Source organism: Arvicanthis niloticus, chromosome X, assembly GCF_011762505.2.
Source record: "Arvicanthis niloticus isolate mArvNil1 chromosome X, mArvNil1.pat.X, whole genome shotgun sequence".
In the NCBI taxonomy this organism is placed as follows: Eukaryota; Metazoa; Chordata; class Mammalia; order Rodentia; family Muridae; genus Arvicanthis; species Arvicanthis niloticus.
The window spans coordinates 4,680,293-4,700,969 of record NC_047679.1 but is presented as its reverse complement, the minus strand read 5'-3'; the positions used below and the strand labels follow the sequence as shown (position 1 = coordinate 4,700,969).

The 20,677-nt window shown below is 39.8% G+C and overlaps 1 protein-coding gene across 1 annotated transcript; it reads left to right on the top strand.

Moving 5' to 3' along the window:
* The first annotated feature begins 18,447 nt into the window (after positions 1 to 18,447).
* LOC143435511 (uncharacterized) lies at positions 18,448 to 19,181 on the top strand. Its single transcript, XM_076918426.1, has 2 exons — positions 18,448 to 18,664; positions 18,814 to 19,181. Exons 1-2 carry the CDS (start codon positions 18,494 to 18,496, stop codon positions 19,090 to 19,092), a joined length of 450 nt encoding a protein of 149 aa, XP_076774541.1. The 5' UTR covers positions 18,448 to 18,493; the 3' UTR covers positions 19,093 to 19,181.
* Positions 19,182 to 20,677: the final 1,496 nt, after the last annotated feature.

Below are 20,677 nucleotides of genomic sequence, written 5' to 3'. Positions count from 1 at the left end.
TAAAAACTAGTCATAGATAAGTAGGAGCAAGACTTCCATAACATAGCATCCAATACCTAAAACTAGAATAATGCAAGCAATAAAACATGCACACACACATTTGTGCACACACATGCATGCATGTGAACACACACATGAACACACAATCACACACTTATATTGAACTCCACTATAAAACAAATATGGAAAAGTTATAGAAATAATTGAAAAGCATCATGCCTAGCTCTCTTGGCTCACTTCCAATCCATAAGGGAGTCACAGAGCTGATAGTTCTCAAAAATATTGCTCGGTGTTGCTTGGTGATAGAGTATATGCTCAGCATGGAAAAGGTTGTGGCTTTAATCCTCAGCAGTCCTCACTGTGTTTGTTTTCTTTCCTGGTGCTGGAATGAAATACTCTGGCAAAGGCAACTTAAGAGAAAAAGGGTTTACTTATCTTATGTTTCCATGTATTTAGCCCATCACTGTAGAGAAATCACAGCAGTAGGAGCCTGAGAAAACTGGCTACATCCACAGGGAGAAAAGAAGAATAAATGCATTATACTCTCACATAGGACAAGATCTCTGCCTAGGAAATGCCATCAACAATGTGTAGTTCTTCCCACTTCAATGTTTTCAAGACAATATTCCTAGGCATATCTAGACACCCATCTTCCAAGTAATTCTAGATTCTGTTTAGCTGACAATGTTAACCATCACAACACCCCAAAGAAAAGACGTAGTGTGTATTTACTCCAAGCTTGATAAAGCAATGGAGTGAGATGCTACCATTTGCAATTTATTAGAAAGTATAAGGTAGACAAAAGAGTGAGAAGCATATATGGTGAAAGAAAGGGGGCTCTTAGAAGCCATTAGTACGGACAAACCATGGGCAGAGTAATTAGAATGATATATCCATGTTAATTGTTAGAAAAATGCATTTTTATTTCTGTCAATGGATCTAGCTGGAAAGGGAAACCAAATTATGGATGTTTTTAGTTATTAGTTAACTCTTGGGATTTGTTTTGTTGTTGTTGTTGTTGTTGTTAGAACAACTATTGTCCAGCTTTCTGGGTTATTTCAGACAGCATCCAAACCTTCTACAAGTCTAATGGAGATATTTTTCTTTCTTTTTTTATTATTTTATTTACATTTCAGATGTTATCCCCTTTCCCCATTTTCCACCCCACCTAGAAACCTCCTATTCCACACCCCTCCTCCTGCTTCTATGAGGATGTGCCCCACCCACCCACCCATCCACTCCCACCTCCCTGCCTTCCTGGGACCACAGACTTCTTCTGCCACCTATGCCAACAAGTCCATCCTCTCCTACCTATACAGCTGGAGTCATGGGTCCCTCCCTATTGCCCTCCCAGGCTGGTGGTTTAGACCCTGGGAGCTCTAGGGTCTCCCCATGGGGCTATAAACCCCTTCAGCTCCTTCAGTCTTCTCTCTAACTCCTCCACTGGGAACCCCATGGTCAGTTTAATGGTTAGCTGTGAGCATCCACCTCTGAATGTGTCAGGCTCTGGCAGACCTCTAAGGAGACAGGTATATCAGGCTCCTGTCAACATGCACTTTCTGATATTACGTTGACTTTCTGAGCTGGCTATTGTAGACCATGTGTTTGTTTCCTGTGCTGTTCACTACAATTTGTGAGTCAGAGTTTTGTTATACTCAATCTTCACATCTAGCCTATGTTTTACACTCAGACTACATACCAGTTTGATGAGTCCATTTGATCCTAGTGTAACCATGCCATAGTCAACCTCCAGGCTTAAACAACATTGTAATACTTACATGCCATGTCAATCTGAAGACTCCAACATGTTCTAGCTTGCCTGTGCCATTCTTTTTTTTTTCCTTTTTCCTTCCTTTTTTATTTCTATTGGATATTTTATTTACATTTTAATTTAATTTATTTATTTTATTTAATTTATTTAATTTATTTTAATTACATGCAAGTATTAAGGTCAGTTATTAAGGTCAGTTCTAAGTTGAGGAACTAGCAATACAGTAGATGCAAATAGTCAAGGAATAAGCAAGGCATTAAACAAAGTCCCATGATCACTCCTATGATCACTATTTCTAAGGGCTTATCAGGATGACTAAAATATCTGAACCTACTTTTCTGTCCTAGCCCAAAGTTAATTTATGTCTGAAGCATACTTCTTTAACCTAGCCTAAGATTTATATTCCTGCCTGAAATTAGTTCTTCATTCTAGCCTAAGATTTAGACTCTTGCCTGAAATTACTTTTTTGTTCTAGCCTAATGTCAGATTCCTGCTAAGTAGCCCACTTTCTTGTCCTTGGCCAATGTCAGATTTCTGCCAAGTGGCCCCCAAAGCTCTCCGCATCCCCCCTTTTTATGTCATAAACAAGACTGAGCCTGTCTTAGGTCCTTCTGCCAAGAATGCCTTCTTTACACTTCATGAAATATGCTTTATCAAAAGCAATACACTTCTGTCTTAGGTTGTTAAAGCTCTCTACAGAACCTTACATGTCCTTGGCTTGGCAGCCTGTTTAATTAGTAACTCATTCTGGGGGTCCATTTTGAGTTTCAACTCATGTATTTTGGCTGCCAACATGTTGATGCTGTTAAAGAAAAATTTTCACACGATGAACAGGAATAAAAGTATTCCCAAGACAAAAGGCTATATATGCCATTCTTGACAATTGACCAAAATGGAAATACTGACCTCAAGCCAAGGATAATTTTATCAGCAGTATCCACAGCATCAAAGCCCAGCAGAGCAGCATTCTTTAAATTCATAATCTCACTATGCAATGTTAAAACATCCAGAAAAGTGTTAGAATTATGCCAAATACCCTGCAAGTGTCTTTAAACCTTTTCCTAATTATAATGATTGTCATTTTAAATTTTAAACCATCTGGAGACTGCCTCACCTGGGGATCCATCCCATGTGCAGTCACCAAATGCAGACATTGTTGTGGATGCCAGGAAGTGTATGCCGACAGGAGCCTGATATACCTGTCTCCTGAGAGGCACTGCCAGAGCCTGACATATGCAGATGTGGATGCTTGCAGCTAACCATCAAACTGATCATGGGGTCCCCAATGGAGGAATTAGAGAGAAGACTGAAGGAGCTGAAGGGGCTGGCAGCCCCATGGGGACAGCAATAAATACCAAACAACCAGAGCTCCTAGGGTGAAAATAGCCAGCCTGGGAACACACATGGAGGGACCCATGGCTCCAGATGTATATAGTTGAGGATGTTCTTGTTGGGCATCAGTGAAAGAGGAGGGCCTTGGTCCCAGGAAGGCTGGATGCCCCAGTGTGGGGGAATTCAAGGGCAGGTATGCTGGAGTGGTTGGATGTGGGGGGGAAAAACCCTCTTAGAAGCAGGAGGAGGGGGATGGGGAAAGGGGATAGTGTCTGAAATGTAAATAAATAAAATACAATAATAATAATAGAACTGGCTATTTCTGTCGAGCATTTAAGACATTTTGTCAAAAATTTAATATTACCCATATTACTGAGATTCCTTATAATCTTCAAAGGACAAGGTATTGTGGAAGAGAACCATGGAACTTTAAAACAATAACTTCATAAAATAAAAAAGGGGGAGGTATATCCCTGTAAACCACAAATTTATTTAAATCATGCTCTTTTTATTTGAAATTTTTAAAATAAAATTGGATGCCAAGCAACTTTCTGCTGAGTGTTTATGGCACCCAACATACTTATGCCTAGGTGAAAAAAAAGGATCCACTTACTCGCATATGGCATGATCCCTATCAGGTATCTAATATGGGGAAGAGGGCATGTTTGTGTTTTTTCTGCAGGATGCTGAAGGAGCATGGTGGCTGCCAGAGTGCTTTGTGAAGTATGCTGATGTTGGGACAAAGAATGATGCTGAATGGTGAGCTTGATGAGTGTTTTCCTAAAGCAGAAATAAGTGGACAGATGCACAAATTCTTACATTGGCAATTGCAGGGAAGGGATATGATAAAACAACATTGGAAGGGATGTTGATTAGAAATGTCTGATATAATTTTAGTGACTGAAATCTTCCAATACAGAGACAGACACAAAAGACTTTAATGGGACATAGGCATTCAGAGGAATCAACATGACAACATGAATCTGCTTCAACAGTTGGCTATTCCATGGTTCATTTAGTCAATCCATTTAAATTGAACATTGCTTGGTAAGTTCTTTTATCTAGTTGTTTGGTACTATACCTTGGAATCAGAAAATAAGAAATATACTACTGAGTTATATCCCTCGACATTGAAAACAATTTTATGTTGAGACGTAGTCATTTTATTTTATTCATCCACATAGCCTTGGATCTTGTGATTATCCTCCAATCTAGAGTAAACTATAGATGTGTCTCATATGTCTAACACCTGTGTTAAGGTTTTGTTGTGAATATGAATTGTCATCTCTCTGGGACAAAGGATTAAGGACACAGTTGTTGGGTCATATAGTAATAGTATTTTAGCAGTTTTATTATGGAATATTTTGAGATTACAATATAATTATAGCATTTCTTCTTTACTTGCCATCCCCAAACCACAAATAGAATCCCTCTTATTCAAATGAATGGACTAATTTTTTAATTATTATTGCATATATGTTTCTAAATATAACCTGATTGGTTCATTAATAATACCTGCATTTTTTTCAGGTCTAACATTTTGTCAATGGGGAGCCAATTGTTGTGCTCTTCACTAGGGAAGACTAGTTCTCCTCTCAGCATTACTTAATTTCCTACAGTTGTTTGTGTAGGTTTGTAGCCCCATGGACATTTCTTTGTCTATCTTGGGATGCCAGTTTTTCCATCCTTGTTTAGCTCATGTTTGGGAAGTGACATTGGTGAAAGTTTATGGGTTTAGCATTTGATATGACAAGGAGATGCAATCTTATAGCAAATTCCATAATCCCTGGATATTACATACTTTTTGTCTGCATTTGCAAATATAAATACTATATATCATCCAATTTAGACTTTACTCTTTCTCTTAGGTCTTAGGTTTATGGATTTTAGTAGAATACAGGTTTCAATCAAAGGTACCAATAATATAAAAGTTAGTTCTTTCATTGTAATCTAATACATTTCCATGTTTGCATTTAAAATGAATGATTTTCACATTGAAACCAGGCAGATATAGTTGAGTCTCTATAAATTCAAAGCTAATCTAGTCTTCATAGGGAGTTCTAGAACATCCCAAACTGTACAGTGAGACCCCATTTCAAAAATAAACAAAATAATAGTTTCCGAGGATTGTTTCTTAGATAGTATTACTCTATCATATGCAAATGCCAATATTCAAATAACAGGTTCTTAATATCTAGTGATAACATGGTGAATGAAAGTAAAACTTGACAAACTATTTTGAGGCTGGAGAGATGGCTCAGTGGTTAAGGGCACTGACAAACTATTTTACTTTCCTGAATGCTTTCATTTTGTCACCTCATAGGCCAGCTAATTTATCAAAGCACCGAAGCAAAGTGTGAATGATAAGGGGAGAATATGAAAAATATCTACACTTTATTTGAACTTTTGAAATTTTTAATGTATTTGTGTTTGCTCTCTGCATGAATATCTATCCAATGTGTGTGTATGTGTGTGTGTGTGTGTGTGTGTGTGTGTGTGTGTTATGCCCACAGACTCTAGGAGAAAGTGTCAGATCCCTTGGTACTGGAGTTAGAGATGTTTGTGAGCTACCATGTGGGTCCTCTGGGAGAGTAGCAGGTGATCTTCAACACTGAGCTGTCTCTCTAGTCACATAGATTTTTCACCAAATTTCTGTGCTGAAATGAAATTATATCTTTATGCCAAATGTATTTCCTTTATGATTTCTTTGTTTAGAATCACATGACCATATTAAATCAACTGCATGTTTTACTATATTATTAAATATATGCTAAATATATTTAATATTTTATGTTAAATATATTAATAATATATTTATTAATAATATAATTAATATATTAATAATATATTAATAAATTAAATATATGCTAAGTTGTTTGGTTTTTGTACATTTTAGTTTCCTTCTTAAAACACGTTATTTGAGGTTCATTTTTCTCTAAGAATGTAGTTCTTAGTAAAGAAATGTAGAAATGATCCCTAATTGTGGCACTGTTGTGAAATACTAAATTTTGAACACTTCATAAAGTAGAGAGGTTCATGTGGATCTGAGTTTGGGTAGAAAAAGTTTCATGACGAGTAGCTACACTTTGATGCCCTCTACAAAGCTTCTTAAAATGTTTTAATTTTATCTATTCTTTGAGACTTTAATATGTATACAATATATTTTAAACATATCCATCCCTATACTTTCTAACTTTCTGTCTTTTTTTCAATGGGTGTTGCTCAATAAATCAAATGGCTACAGTCACATGCACTTATATTTGCATATTGAGGTCCTTGATCTACCATGTGTATTTATGTGGCAGTACGAAGCTGATTTTATTAATATTCATCTTTAAATTATCTTGACATATAGAAATGTCCTTCCACAAGAGTCATAGATTACCAAACAAAAACCCTAGTACCTGGCACAGGAACCCTACCTATTTGTTATTGATCCAAGACAGTCCAAAACCAAGACAGGCTATTCCCATTGCTCTTGCTGGCCTCTCAAACCTAGAGGTAATCCCCTATTCCTGATGACAATACACAAGTTAGACTTAGGACTTGAAGATTGATCTGAAAACTTTTTTTTTGAAAAAATTATTAGATATTTTCTTTATTTACATTTCAAATGTTATTCGCTTTCCGGTTTCCCCTTTGAAACCTCCTTTCCCATTTCCCCGTCTCCCTGCTTCTATGAGGGTGTTCCTTCCATGCATCTGTCCACTCCTGCATTCTTGTCCTGGTATTTGCCTACACTGGGGGTACCTTGCTTTCACCAACCAAGGGCCTTTCCTCCCACTGATGTCCAACAAGGCCATACTCTGCTACATATGTGGCTGGAGAAATGGTTGCTCCATGTGTACTCTTTGGTTGGTGGTTTAGTCCCTGGGAGCTCTGGGGGGTCTGGTTGGTTCATATTGTGGTTCATCCTATGGGGATATGAAACCTGTCAGCTCCTTCAGTCCTTTCTCTAATTCCTCAATTGGGTACCCCATGCTCAGTTGAATGGTTGGCTGAGAGCATCCATGTTTGTATTTGTTGGCTCTGGCAAAGCCCCACAGGAGGCAGCTGTATCAGACTCCTGTCAGCAAGCACTTGTTGGTATCTACAATAGTGTCTAAGTTTGGTAACTGTATATGGGATAGATGCCCTGATGAGGCAGTCTCTGCCTGGCCTTCCTTCAGTCTCTGCTCCACACTTTGTCTCTGTATCTCCTCTGGCTGGCATTTTGTTCCCTTTTCTAAGAAGGACTAATGTATTTACACTTTGGTCTTCCTTCTTCTTGACCTTCAGGTGGTCTGTGAATTGTATTGCTGGTATTCCGAGCTTTGGGGCTAATATCAACTTATCAGTGAGTGCATACCATGTGTCTGATTTTGTGATTGGGTTACCTCGCTCAGGATGATATTTTCTAGTTCCGTCCATTTACCTAAGAATTTCTCGAATTTATTATTTTTTATAGCTGAGTAATACTCCATTGTACAAATGTACCACATTTTCTGTATCCATTTCTCTGTTGAAGAACTTTGGGTTCTTTCAGCTTCTGGCTATTATAGATAAGGCTGCTATGAACATAGTGGAGCATGTGTCCTTGTTATATGTTGGAGCATCTTCTGGATATATGCCCAGGAGTGGTATAGCTAGGGCCTCAGGTAATGCTATGTCCAATTTTCTGAGGAACTACCAGACTTATTCCCAGAGTAGTTGTACCAGCTAGCAATCCCACCAAAACTGGAAGAATGTTCCTCTTTCTCCACATCCTCATCAGCATCTACTATCACCTGTGTTTTGGATCTCAGCCATTCTGACTGGTGTGAGGTGAAATCTCAGGGTTGTTTTGATTTGCATTTCCCCAATGACTAAGGATGTTGTGCATTTCCTTAGATGCTTCTCAGACATCTGGTATGAATTCTCAGTTTTGAAATCTTTGTTTACCTCTGTAGCCCATTGTTAATAGAGTTATTTTGTTCTCCAGAGTCTCACTTCTTGAGTTCCTTGCATATATTGGATATTAGCCCCTCTATTGAGTGTAGATTGGTAAAGATCTTTTCCCATTCTTTTGGTTGTCATTTTGTCCTATTGACAGTGTCCTGTGCCCATGTACTAGAGGCACTTCCCCACTTTCTTTTCTATTAGATTCAGTGTATCTGGTTTTATGTGGAGGTCCTTGATGATCTGGGATTCTACTGGAAACCTCATCTAAGAGGATTTTCTATCCTTCATATTTCTAGAAAATGCTTTGTAAGCTGTCATGGGAGAAACGCGATCAATAATCATACTCACCTGTAAAAGGAATGAACCACAGCCATGATGAGCATGGCAAGATACACTCAAGGGTGTAATAGCAGCACTTGTCTTAAAAAGTATCCAACAGCAGTCTAATTGGACTTTAGGCCTGCTCCTAGAAAGGAATTTGTGTCTGACACTGAAAAAATAGAATCAAAAATAAAAGTGTTCCAATGACCTAGGACAAGATTACAAACTTTTTAAAAGGAAGGAAAATGGCATAGAGATGCCAATCCTTAGCATATGCCCAAAGGACCCCACATGCTTTGCCTCAGAAAACTCGGCTGACAGTTATTCAAGTCATATGTTGCTGTTTTTTCAGCATTTCATTTTACTGAAGGCATACTTCTCCACTCCACTGTTGTAAATTCATTTCATCATTCACATATTTATTGCTCTACTTTTTCTATTGATTAACATTTTCATCCATTATGTAGCCTTTAGCCAATCAGTGTCTCCCATGATCCACCCTTTTCATGCTGAAATACACTTCCTAACAAATTTCTTTCCTGCTTTTTGGGGGGCTTTCTATTTTTGTGTGAGCCACTGAGTTTAATAAGAACTTCTTGGCAACTTATGGTTGGTGGTGGGAAGCGAGGACCATTCTTAAACAGCCACACTGAAGAAAAACATCCTCTTTCCCTCAAACAGTTAACTGCCAATATTTCCTCAGGGAGGGGTGGAAACTCACTGAACACTCCTCAGTGTAACAGTTAACTGCCAATATTTCCTCAGGGAGGGGTGGAAACTCACTGAACACTCCTCAGTGTAACAGTTAACTGCCAATATTTCCTCAGGGAGGGGTGGAAACTCACTGAACACTCCTCAGTGTAACAGTTAACTGCCAATATTTCCTCAGGGAGGGGTGGAAACTCACTGAACACTCCTCAGTGTAACAGTTAACTGCCAATATTTCCTCAGGGAGGGGTGGAAACTCACTGAACACTCCTCAGTGTAACAGTTAACTGCCAATAGGCCCCCAGGGAAGTGGGGGTGGGGCTTCATTGGCTTCTCTCTCATCCATGATAAAATATTTAATGTTCAATTTTCTGAAGACCTGTGCTACTAGCTATAGCAGCAGTGTTTTCAGCACTGTGTGGTCTATACCATGTTAGGAAGACACCCTTTGGATGTACATCTCCCCAACCTTTTACATTCATCCCTCTGCCACTTTCTCAATGTTCCCTGAGCCTTGCAACTAGGGCAGAGGATATACCTGTCTCTTTTATCTTTTGATAAAGGTATCATTAAATATTCTACACCAATCAAGAATCACAACCTTCCTCCTACACCCTTGAGAAAGGATTAGAAACATATGCCATTACACTCACATCATCTGTTGAAAGATACAAAAGTAGGGTTCCCCAAAATGGACGTACAGACAGACAGATAGATATACACATAAAATAAAATCAGGACATATATATGACATATACATATACAATACACACACAACAATACACACATAGATAGATAGATAGATAGATAGATAGATAGATAGATAGATAGACAGACAGATAAATTGGTAGACAGATAATTTTGAAAGAAGAAAAGAAAGACAGATAGATGGCAGAGATGACACATCAGTAGATAGATGCTGACAACATAGAAAATTCCATAGGAGGTATGCGACACAGTGACATTGGAAAGGATGTTGAGTAGAAATGTTGTCTGATATAATTTTAGTGGCTGAAATCTTCCAATACAGAGACAGACACAAAACACTTGACTGGCATCTAGGCCTTCAGAAGAGTAAAAATGACAACATGAATCTGCTTCCACAGTTGGCTTTTATGGTGGTTCATCTAGTCCAATCTTGTAAAACTCAACATTGCTGGGTAAGCACTTTTTTCTCATTGTTTGGTACTATATCTTGGAATCATAAAGTAAGAACTACAGTACTGATCTATATTCCTAGACATTGAAAATATTTGCATGTTGAGACATAGTCATATTATATTAATCATTCACATAGTCATTTATAATGCGATTGCCCTTCACTATAGAAGGGTTGTAGACATGAATAATATGTCTAAGACCCGTGTTAAGTTTTGTTTCAGGATATCAGCTGTCATTTCTCTGGGACAAATGACTAAGGATGAAATATTGTGTCATATGCTAATATAATTTTTGCTGTTTTATCACTGAATGTTTTGAGATAATAATATAACTAAAGCATTTCTTCTGTCCCTTTCCTCCCACCCAAAACACTGAGAGAACCCTTCTTGCTCTCTTTCAACTTCATGGCCTGTTCTTTTTATTATTACACAAGTGTTTCTCAACATAACCTGATTGGCTGATACAATGATACCTGAAGGTATATTTTCAGGGCTGACACTTTGTCAATGGACAGTCAAATGTTGTGTTCTTCACTGTGGAAGACCAATTCTCCTCTAAGCATTCCTTATTTGCCTATTGTGGTTTGTATAGACTAGAGGCCCAAAGGACATTTCTTTGTCTGCCTTGGAAAGCATATTTTTTCTGTCATGTTTGGGAAGTGATATTTGTGAAAGTTTGTGGGTTAAGCTTTTGACACTATGAGGAGATGCAATCTTACAGCAAATTCCCTGATCTTTGTCTCTTACAAGTCTTTCCTCTGTATTTGCAAACATAAATTCTATATAATTAATTTTCTATAAATATCATCCAATTTAGACTTTGTCTTTCTCTGAAGTCTGATATATATGGGGTTTTCTTGCTTTTTGTTATTGAGTATTTCATTTATTTACATTTCTAATGTAATTCCCTTTCCTGAATTCCCCTCTGCAAACTCCCATTCCAACCCCCTCCCCGATTCCCACACCCACCCACCCACCCACTCCCACCACACAATCCTAGCATCGCCCTACACAGGGGCAACTACCCTTCATAGGACCAAGATAAGGCCATTCTTCCCTACATATGCAGCTAGAGCCATGGGTCCCTCCATGTGTACTCCTTAGTTGGTAGATTCATTACTGGGTGCTCTGGTGGGGATGTCGCTTTAGTTAATATTGTTGTTCTTCCTATGCAAATCCCTTCAGCGTTCTCAGTCTGTTCCCAAACTAGTCCATTGGGGTCCCTGTACTCAAGTCCGATGGTTGGCTGTGAGCATCCACATTTGTATTTGTGAGACTCCGTCAGAGCCTCTCAGGAGTCAGCTATATCAGGCTCCTGTCAACAAGCACTTGTTGGCATCAGCAATAGTGTCTGGGTTTGGTGTCTGTATAAGGAATGGATCCCCAGGTGGGGCAGTCTCTGGTTGGCCTTTCCTTCAGGCTCTGGTCCACACTTTGTCCCCGTATTTCCTTAGACAGGAGCAGTTCTGGGTTAAAAATCTGGAGATGAGTTGGGTGGCCCCATCCTTCCCACCCTCTACCTCCTATGAGTAGTTTGTTTACCATTCTAAGAAGGAGCAAAGCATCCACACTTTTGCTCTCCTTCTTCTTGAGCTTCATATGGTCTGTAAATTGTATCATAGGAATTCAGAGCATTTGGGCTAATATCTACATATCAGAGAGTACACAGAGTACATACCATGTGTGTTCTTTTTGTGAATGGGATTCCACACTCAGGATGATAGTTCCATCCATTTGCCTAAAAGTTTCATAACTCATTGTTTTTAATAGCCGAATAATACTCCACTGTGTAAATGAATCACATTTTCTGTATTTTTTCGTCTGCTGAGGGATATCTGGATTCTTTCCAGCTTCTGGGTATTATAAATAAGGCTGCTATGAACATAGTGGAGCATGTGCCCTTGTTATGTGTTGGAGCATCTTTTGGGAATATGCCCAGGAGTGGTATAGCTGAGTCCTCAGGTAGTACTGTGCTCAGTTTTCTGAGGAACTGTCAGACTGATTTACAGAGTGGTTGTCCCAACTTGAAATCTCCCTAGCAATGAAGCAATGTTCCTCTTTCTCCACATCCTTGACAGTATCTAATGTCACCTGTGTTTTTGAACTTACCCATTCTGACTGACTTATATGAAGTGAAATCTTGGTGTCATGTTGATTTGCATTTCCCTAACAATTAAAAATGTTGAATATGTCTTTATATGCTTCATGGCCATTTCATATTTCTCAGTTGAGAATTCTTGGTTTAGCTCTGTAATCCCTCCCCGCCCCCCTTTTTAAGTGTTATTTGGTTCTCTGGAGTCTAACTTCTCATGTTCTTTGTATAATTTGGATATTAGCTCTCTATTGAATGGAGGATTAGTAAAGAGATTTTCCCAATCTGTTTGTTTGTTGCCATTTTGTCTTATTGAGAGTGTCATTTGCTTTACAGAAGCTTTGCAATTTTATCAATTTTGTCAATTTTCAATCTTAGAGTATATGCCATCAGTGTTCTGTTAAGGAAATTTCCCCCTGTGCCCATGTGTTCAAGGTTCTTCCCTACTTTCTCTTCTATTAGAATGAGTGTATCTGATTTTATGTGGAGGTCCTTGATCCACTTGGACTTGAGCTTTCTACAAGGAGATAAGAATCTCCTACAATCTCTTTAAAATCTTCTACATGCCAACTGACAGTTGAACCAGCACCATTTGTTGAAAATATTGTCTATTTTGAAACTGGATGGTTTTAGATCCTTTGTCAATTATCAAGTGACCATAGGTTTGTGTGTTCATTTCTGGGTCTTCAATTCTATTCCAGTGGTTTACCTGCTGGTTTCTGTATGAATACCATGCAGTTTTTTGTTTTGTTTTTTTTTAAATCACAATTGCTCTGTAACACAGCTTGAGGTCATAGATGGTGATTCACTCAGAAGTACCTTTACTGTTGAGAATAGTTTTTGCTATCTTGAGTTTTTGGTTATTCCAAATGAATTTACAAATTGCTCTTTCTGGCTCTGTGAAGAATGGAGTTCGAATTTGATGGGGATTTCATTGAATCTGCATATTACTTTTGGAAAGGTGGCCATTTTTACTACATTATTCTTGTCAATCCAAGAACAATGGAGATCTTTATTTTTTCATATTTTTTATTGGACATTACATTTACATTTCAGATTTTATCCCCTTGCCCCATTCTCCCCACCACCCAGGAACCCCCTATTCCATCCCCCTCTCCTGTCTCCACAAGGGTGTGCCCCCACCTAGCCCCCACTCCCCTCTCCCCACCGTTGAATTCCTCCCCGCTTGGTGTTCAGCCTTCATGGGACCAGGGATCTCCTCTCCCACACATGCCTGACAAGGCCATCCTCCCCTAAGTATACAGCTGAAGTCATGGGTGCCTCTCTTGGTGCTCCCAGGCTGGTGATTTAAATAGACCCTGGGGAGCTCTGGTTGGCTGGCACTGTTGCCATTAGAGATCTTCATATCATCTGAGATGTTATTTGATTTCTTTCTTCGCAGACTTGAAGTTCTTGTCATACAGATCTTTCACTTGCTTGATTAAAGTCACAACAAGATATTTTATATTATTTATGGCTATTTTGAAGGCTGTCATTTCCCTAATTTCTTTCTTGGCCTGTTCATCCTTTTACTAGAGGAAGACTACTGATTTGTTTGAGTTAATTTTATATCCAGACACTTTGCTAAAGTTGTTTATCAGGTTTAGGAGTTCTCTGGTGGAATTTCTGTGGTCACTTAAGTATACTACCATATCATCTGCAAATAGTAACAGTTTGACTTCTTCCTTTCCTATTTGTATCATTTGACCTCCTTTTGTTGTCTAATTGCTCTGGCTAGGACTTCAAGTACTTTATTGGATAGATAGGATCCCCCTTGTCTAGACAAGGGCAGCCTTGTCTACTCCCTCATTTTATAGGCATTGCTTCTAGTTTCTCTCCATTTAGTTTGATGTTGGCTACTGGTTTCCTGTATATTGCTTTTACGATGCTTAAGTATGAAACTTGATTCCTGATCTTTTGACTTTTCCCGTGAAGGAATGTTGAATTTTGTCAAATGCTTTCTGAGCATCTAATGAGATAGTCATATGTTTTTTTTTCCTTTGAGTTTATTTGTATAGGTTTATGTTGATGAATGTCCTTATGTTGAACCATCCCTGCATCCCTGGTCTGAAGCCTAACTGTTCATGGTGAATAATCATTTTGATGTGTTCCTGGATTCTTGGGTTTGGTTTGCAAGAATTTTGTTGAGTATTTTTTGCATTGATACCCATTAGGGGAATTGGTCTGAAGTTCTATTTCTTTGTAGGGTCTTTGTGTGTTTTAGGTATAAACACAATTGTAGCTTAATAGAACAAATTGGGTAATGTTCCTTGTGTTTCTATTTTGTGGAATAGTTCAAAGTGTATTGGAATTAGGGCTCCTTAAACATGGAAACAAAATGTGAGACAGAAACTGAAGGAGGGGCCATCTGGAGACCATTCCACCTGGGTGTCCATCCTATGTACAGTCACCTAAGCTAGACACTGATGTGGATGGCTGGAAGTGCATGCTAACAAGAACATGATATAGCTGTCTCCTTAGAGGTCTGCCAGAAACTGACACATTCAGAGGTCACAGCTAACCACTAATCTGATCAAGGATTTCCCAATGGAGAAGTTAGAGAGAAGACTGAAGGAGCAGAATGGGTTTGTGACCCCATGAGGAGAACAACAATACCAACCAACCAGAGCTCCCCAGGGTCTAAACCACCAGCCTGGGAGCACATAGGGAGGGACCCATGACTCCAGCTGTATATGTAGGAGAGGATGGCCTTTTCGGGCATAGATGGCAGAGGAGATTCTTGGTCCCATGAAGGACGAACACAGAGTGGGGGGAATGTGAGGGGGGGAAGGAAGGAGGGGGTAGGTGGGGGAACAGCCTCATAGAAGCATGAGGATGGGGGATGGGATAGGAGGTTTTTGGGTGGTGGGGGAAGTGGGGTAAGGGGATAAAATCTGAAATGTAAATATAATACCCAATTAAAAAAGGAATTAGGGCTTCTTTGAAGATCTGATAGAATTCTGTACTAAATCTATCTGGTCCTGGGCTTTTTTTAATTTGGGAGACTTTTAATGATTGCTTCTATTCCTTTAGGGGTTACAGGACTGTTTAAATGGTTTATCTGATCCTGATTTAACTTTGGTACCTGTTGTCTGTCTAGAAAATTGTCCATTTCATGCAGATTTTCCAGTTTGATTGAGTATAGGCTTTTGTAGTAAGATCTGGTGATTTTTTAAAATTTCTTGGGTTTGTGTTGTTATGTTTCTCTTTTCATTTCTGACTTTGTTAATTTGGATTCTGCCTCTGTGCCCACTGGTTAGTCTAGCTAACAGTTTGTCTATCTTGTGTATATTCTCAAAGCACCAGCTCCTGGTTTTGCTGATTCTTTGTATAGTTCTCTTTGTTTCTACTTGGGTGATTTCAGCCCTGAGTTTATTTCCTGCCTTTTAGTCCTCTTGTGTGTATTTGCCTCTTTTTGTTCTAGAGCTTTCAGATGTCCTATTAAGCTGCTAATGCATGCACTCTCTCATTTCTTTTTGGAGGCACTCAGAGCTTTGAGTTTTACTCTTAGTACTGCTTCCATTGTATCCCATAAATTTGCGTATGTTATGCCTTCATTTCCATTGAATTCTAAGAAGTTATTAATTTCTTTCTTTATTTCTTCCATGACAAAGTTATCATTGTGGAGAGAGTTCTTCAGTTTCCATATGTATGTGTGCTTTCTGTTGTTTTTGTTGTTATTGAAGACCAGTCTGAGTCATTGTTGATCTGACAGGATGCATGGGATGATTTCAATCTTCTTGTGTCTGTTAAGGCCTATTTAGTGAATAATTATATGGTCAGTTTTGTAGAAAGTGTCATGAAGTGTTGAGAAGAAGTTACGTCCTTTTGTTTTAGGATGACATGTTCTATAGATATCTCCTAAAGCCATTTGGTTCATAACTTCTGTTAGTTTCACTGTGTTAGTCTCTATTTATTTTCTGTCTCTATGATCTGTCCATTGATGAGAGTGGGGTGCTGAAGTCTCTCACTGTTATTGTGTGATTTGCAGTGTGTGCTTTGAGCTTTAGTAAAGTTTCTATGAATGTGGGTACCCTCACATTTGGAGCATAGATGTTCAGAATTGAGAGTTCATCTTATTAGATATTTCCTTTGATGAGTATGAAGTGTCCTTCCTTATCTTTTTTTGATAACTTTTGGAGATATTAAGGATTAGTGATTGTTGCTTCTTGTTATTTTTGTTGTTACAGGTGGAATTATGTTTGTGTGGCTATCTTCTTTGGAATTGGTGAAATATTAATTTCTCACTTTATCTAGGTTATAGTTTTCCACCTTGTATTTGGAGTTTTCCATGTATTATACTTTGTAGGGCTGAATTTGTGGAAAGATACTGTGTAAATTTGTTTTTTTTTTTTTCATGGGATATCCTGGTTTCTCCATCTAAGGTTATTTGAGAGTTTTGCTGAGTATAGTGGTCTGGCCTGGCATTTGTGTGTACTTAGTGTCTGTATGACATCTGCCCAGGATCTTCTGTCTTTTCGAGTCCCTGTTGAGAAGTCTGGTATAATTCTGATGAGTCTGCCTTTATATGTTATTTGACCTGTTTCTCTTACTGTTTTTAATATCTCTTGTTTTGTGTATTTGGTGTTTTGAATATTGTGTGACGAAAAGAATTTCTCATCTAGTCCAATCTTCTTGGAGTTCTATAGGCTTCTTGTATGTTCATGGTCATTTTTTCTTTAGGTTAGGGAAGTTTTCTTCTAAAATTTTGTTGAAGCTACTTACTGGCCCTTTGAGTTAGGAATCTTTGCTCTCCTATAAACCTATTATCCTTAGGTTTGGTCTTCTCATTGTTTCATGGATTTCCTGGATGTTTTAGGTTAGGAGCTTTTTGCATTTTTTTTACTGTTGTGTCAATATTTCCTATGGTATCTTCTTCACCTGAGATTCTGTCTTCTATCTCTTGTATTCTGTTGGTGATGCTTGCATATATGACCTCTGATCTCTTTCCTGGGTTTTCAATCTCCATGGTTGTCTCCCTTGATGCTTTCTTTATTGTTTTTACTATAATTTTTAGATCCTGGATGGTTTTGTTCCATTCCTCCACCTCTTTGTTTGTGTTTTCCTGTATTTCTTTACAGGATGTATGTGTTTCCTCTTTAAGGGCTTCTCCCTGTTTACTAGTGTTCTCCATTTCTTTAAGGGAGCTATTTATGTTCTTCTTAAAGTCCTCTATAATCATGATGAGATGTGATTTTAAATCAGAATCTTGCTTTTCCAGTGTGTTGGTATTTCCAGGCCTTGCTGTGGTAGGAGAACTGGGTTGTGATAATGTCACATAGCATTGGTTTCTGTTGCTCAAGTTCTTACGCTTGGCTCTCGCCATGTGGTTAACTCTGATGTTAGCTGGTCTTGATGTCTCTGACTAGAACTTTTCCCTCTTTGTAGCCTGTAGGTCTGTGATCTCAGGTGTGTCAGCACTCCTGGGAGACCAGCTCATTCCGGGCAGGATGAGGGTATGGAGAGCTGTGGCACAGGGTTAGCTGTAGCACAGGGTTAGCAACTGGGCTTACAGAGAAAAACAGGAGGAGGTTTAATGTTGTTTAGTGGAATTCTGCCCTCCTGGAGCTCTGCATGAGTACATGTATAGACATGCATGCAGACAAGACCTCTACTCACATAAGATAAAATAGAGAATATCATATCTTAGTTTAAGTAGGATAAACAAATGTGTTGATGTGTCCTCAAATTTCACTGATCCTTTCTGCATAATTTTCATTCTGCACAATACCATTCAGCAATGTTCTTTTTCCCTTAAAATTTCACTGTGATAATTTTATGCACTCACATATAAGACATATTTTCATCATATCATCTTCCCTTTGTTCATTAGTCTTTCTGTTTGCTGTGAACAAATACCAGGACCAGGGCAACTTATAAAGGAAAGGATTTAATTGGGAGATTATGTTTTGAAAGACTTAGAGGATCTAATTCAGGGACCACAGCAGCAGGCACACATTACATGACTTATGTACTTGCAAGCCTTCAGGCCATACCTGCCATAGCTTAGCTATCTTCAAAGGGATTAAAGGTGGGGCTTTGTGAGGTCTTAACCTCTCCTTAGCAACCGTTGGCTAGGGAGGACTTGGTTGACCAATCAAGACTGAGGGGTGTGGCTCACCATTGTTCTGACATGGACTTAAGCAGGGTGCTCAGAGCTCTGGGACCAGTCCCTGAGAGATTTCCAACATGGCAAGGGAGGCCAAGAAAGCCCGCAAGTCTAGTGCTTGGGCTTCAACAGGAACAGCCCGAAAATCTAAGCCGAAAAAGAAGGAGACAGCTCGCTGCCTGATGAAGTGTAAAAGTCCCAAGAAGACTGGTCAGAGGTTGAGGTCGTCTTGTCGCAGAAGTTGTAATAAGGTAAGAGGTGCCAAGCTAAGCTCATCCTTCCCTTATTCAGCTATCCCTTCCCCCTAAGACTTTCTCAGGCCTGCTATAAACTTCACATCTACCTCTGCCTTTTCTCATGAATCCTCATTCATATTCTATCTATCTTTGTCCCAAACCAGTGCCCGGATAACATTAGAACGTCGGGTTTTCAAACAACACGGAACAGGAAGAGATCTCTGCGAAGGCCAACTGGGACTAGGGACAATATGTCCTTCAGGATTGAAATTAATGAAGATATTTGCAAATCCATAATAGCACTGCTCATTGAACAGCAAATGAAAGAGAACCCAGACTTGCTAACTCCAAAGGACTTTACACGACGCCGGAATCGTGCCCAAGTTGAAGACCTAGCAAGCTCATCGACCATGACCAATAAAGTAAAAAAAAAAAATCAGTGAATAAGTCTGGGAACTGACCCATGGTGATGATGTCGTGGGTAAATTTCACCACTCTTTCTCTGTATGGTGGTGAAAATAAAATCAATCCGATGTGAAAATATGTGTCATTCTCAGTCTGTAATGTTGGTGCTGGAGGGTGAGGGGAGGAAGGGAAGACAGGGTAGATGATCAGAACAGAACGTTGGTTTCTAAAAGGTTGGGAGAAAGATGAACACCCCACTGATGGATGGATACTGGAGGGCCATAACTGAACTAGCTTGTATGTCCCCCTGAAGATTTATTGTACAGAATAGCATGGGAACGCTGGGGTATTCTTAAATGTCAGGGGTTAGGATATAGTATGGTTTCAGGTTTTACAATCAGTATGAACTGTGGGTAGCAAGCAGTTCAAGTCCCAAGGTAGGCAGCACATCAACTATAGGACTCCTAACTACTTGTGTTTATTACACTCCTCATTATGATCTCATGTACTGACCCTCAGAAGGGCAAAAGACTTCATCCCATCAAAAGTACCAGTGTATAACAAAGACAGTAATCTTGCCTGGAACCCGCAACTGCAGCACTGATTTAGCCTACCTCTTCAGAAATCAGGGGGAAGAGTAAGATGGTAAGGAGTGGTCTGCCAACCAGTACTCCTCACAAAGCTGAAGGTAGTTATATCTACAAGGCATTTTAAAACAACACTGTCTTTCCACATAGCTTTACTCTGTATTTTCTAACACTTTTTAAATCCCTTCACTAGGTATCCTCCTGAACCAAAAGAACCCAGGAAGTCACTCCCAGCACGGAACACTGGTTCCTTCCTGTCTGGGCCAGAGCACTGAGCAGACCTTGGGTGGCAGCTCTGCCCCCAACATCCAAGGACCCAGAGGAAGCAGGGATCCCAGGCACTGGAACTCAGGCAGTATCCTAGGTAAGCAGACAGCAGGGCCCACCCTAAACAGGAAGTAACTGGGAACCAAAAGAACCCAGGAAGTCACTCCCAGCATGGAACACTGGTTCCTTCCTGTCTGGGCCAGAGCACTGAGCAGACCTTGGGTGGCAGCTCTGCCCCCAACATCCAAGGACCCAGAGGAAGCAGGGATCCCAGGTGCTAGAACTCAGGCAGAATCTTAGGTAATCAGACAGCAGGGCCCACCCTAAACAGGAAGTAACTGGGAACCAAAAGAACCCAGGAAGTCACTCCCAGCATGGAACACTGGTTCCTTCCTGTCTGGGCCAGAGCACTGAGCAGACCTTGGGTGGCAGCTCTGCCCCCAACATCCAAGGACCCAGAGGAAGCAGGGATCCCAGGTGCTAGAACTCAGGCAGTATCTTAGGTAAGCAGACAGCAGGGCCCGCCCTAAACAGGGAGTAACTGGGAACCAAAAGAACCCAGGAAGTCACTCCCAGCCCAGAACACTGGTTCCTTCCTGTCTGGGCCAGAGCACTGAGCAGACCTTGGGTGGAAGCACTGCCCCCAACATCCAAGGACCCAGAAGAAGCAGGGATCCCAGGTGCTAGAACTCAGGCAGTATCTTAGGTAAGCAGACAGCAGGGCCCACCCTAAACAGGAAGTAACTGGGAACCAAAAGAACCCAGGAAG

Bases quoted from the DNA above. Each gene is read 5' to 3' on its own strand.
- LOC143435511 (XM_076918426.1), top strand. From the start codon at position 18,494: ATGGCAAGGGAGGCCAAGAAAGCCCGCAAGTCTAGTGCTTGGGCTTCA. The intron at 18,665-18,813 runs GTAAGAGGTGCC...GTCCCAAACCAG, and splicing joins GTCGCAGAAGTTGTAATAAG to TGCCCGGATAACATTAGAAC.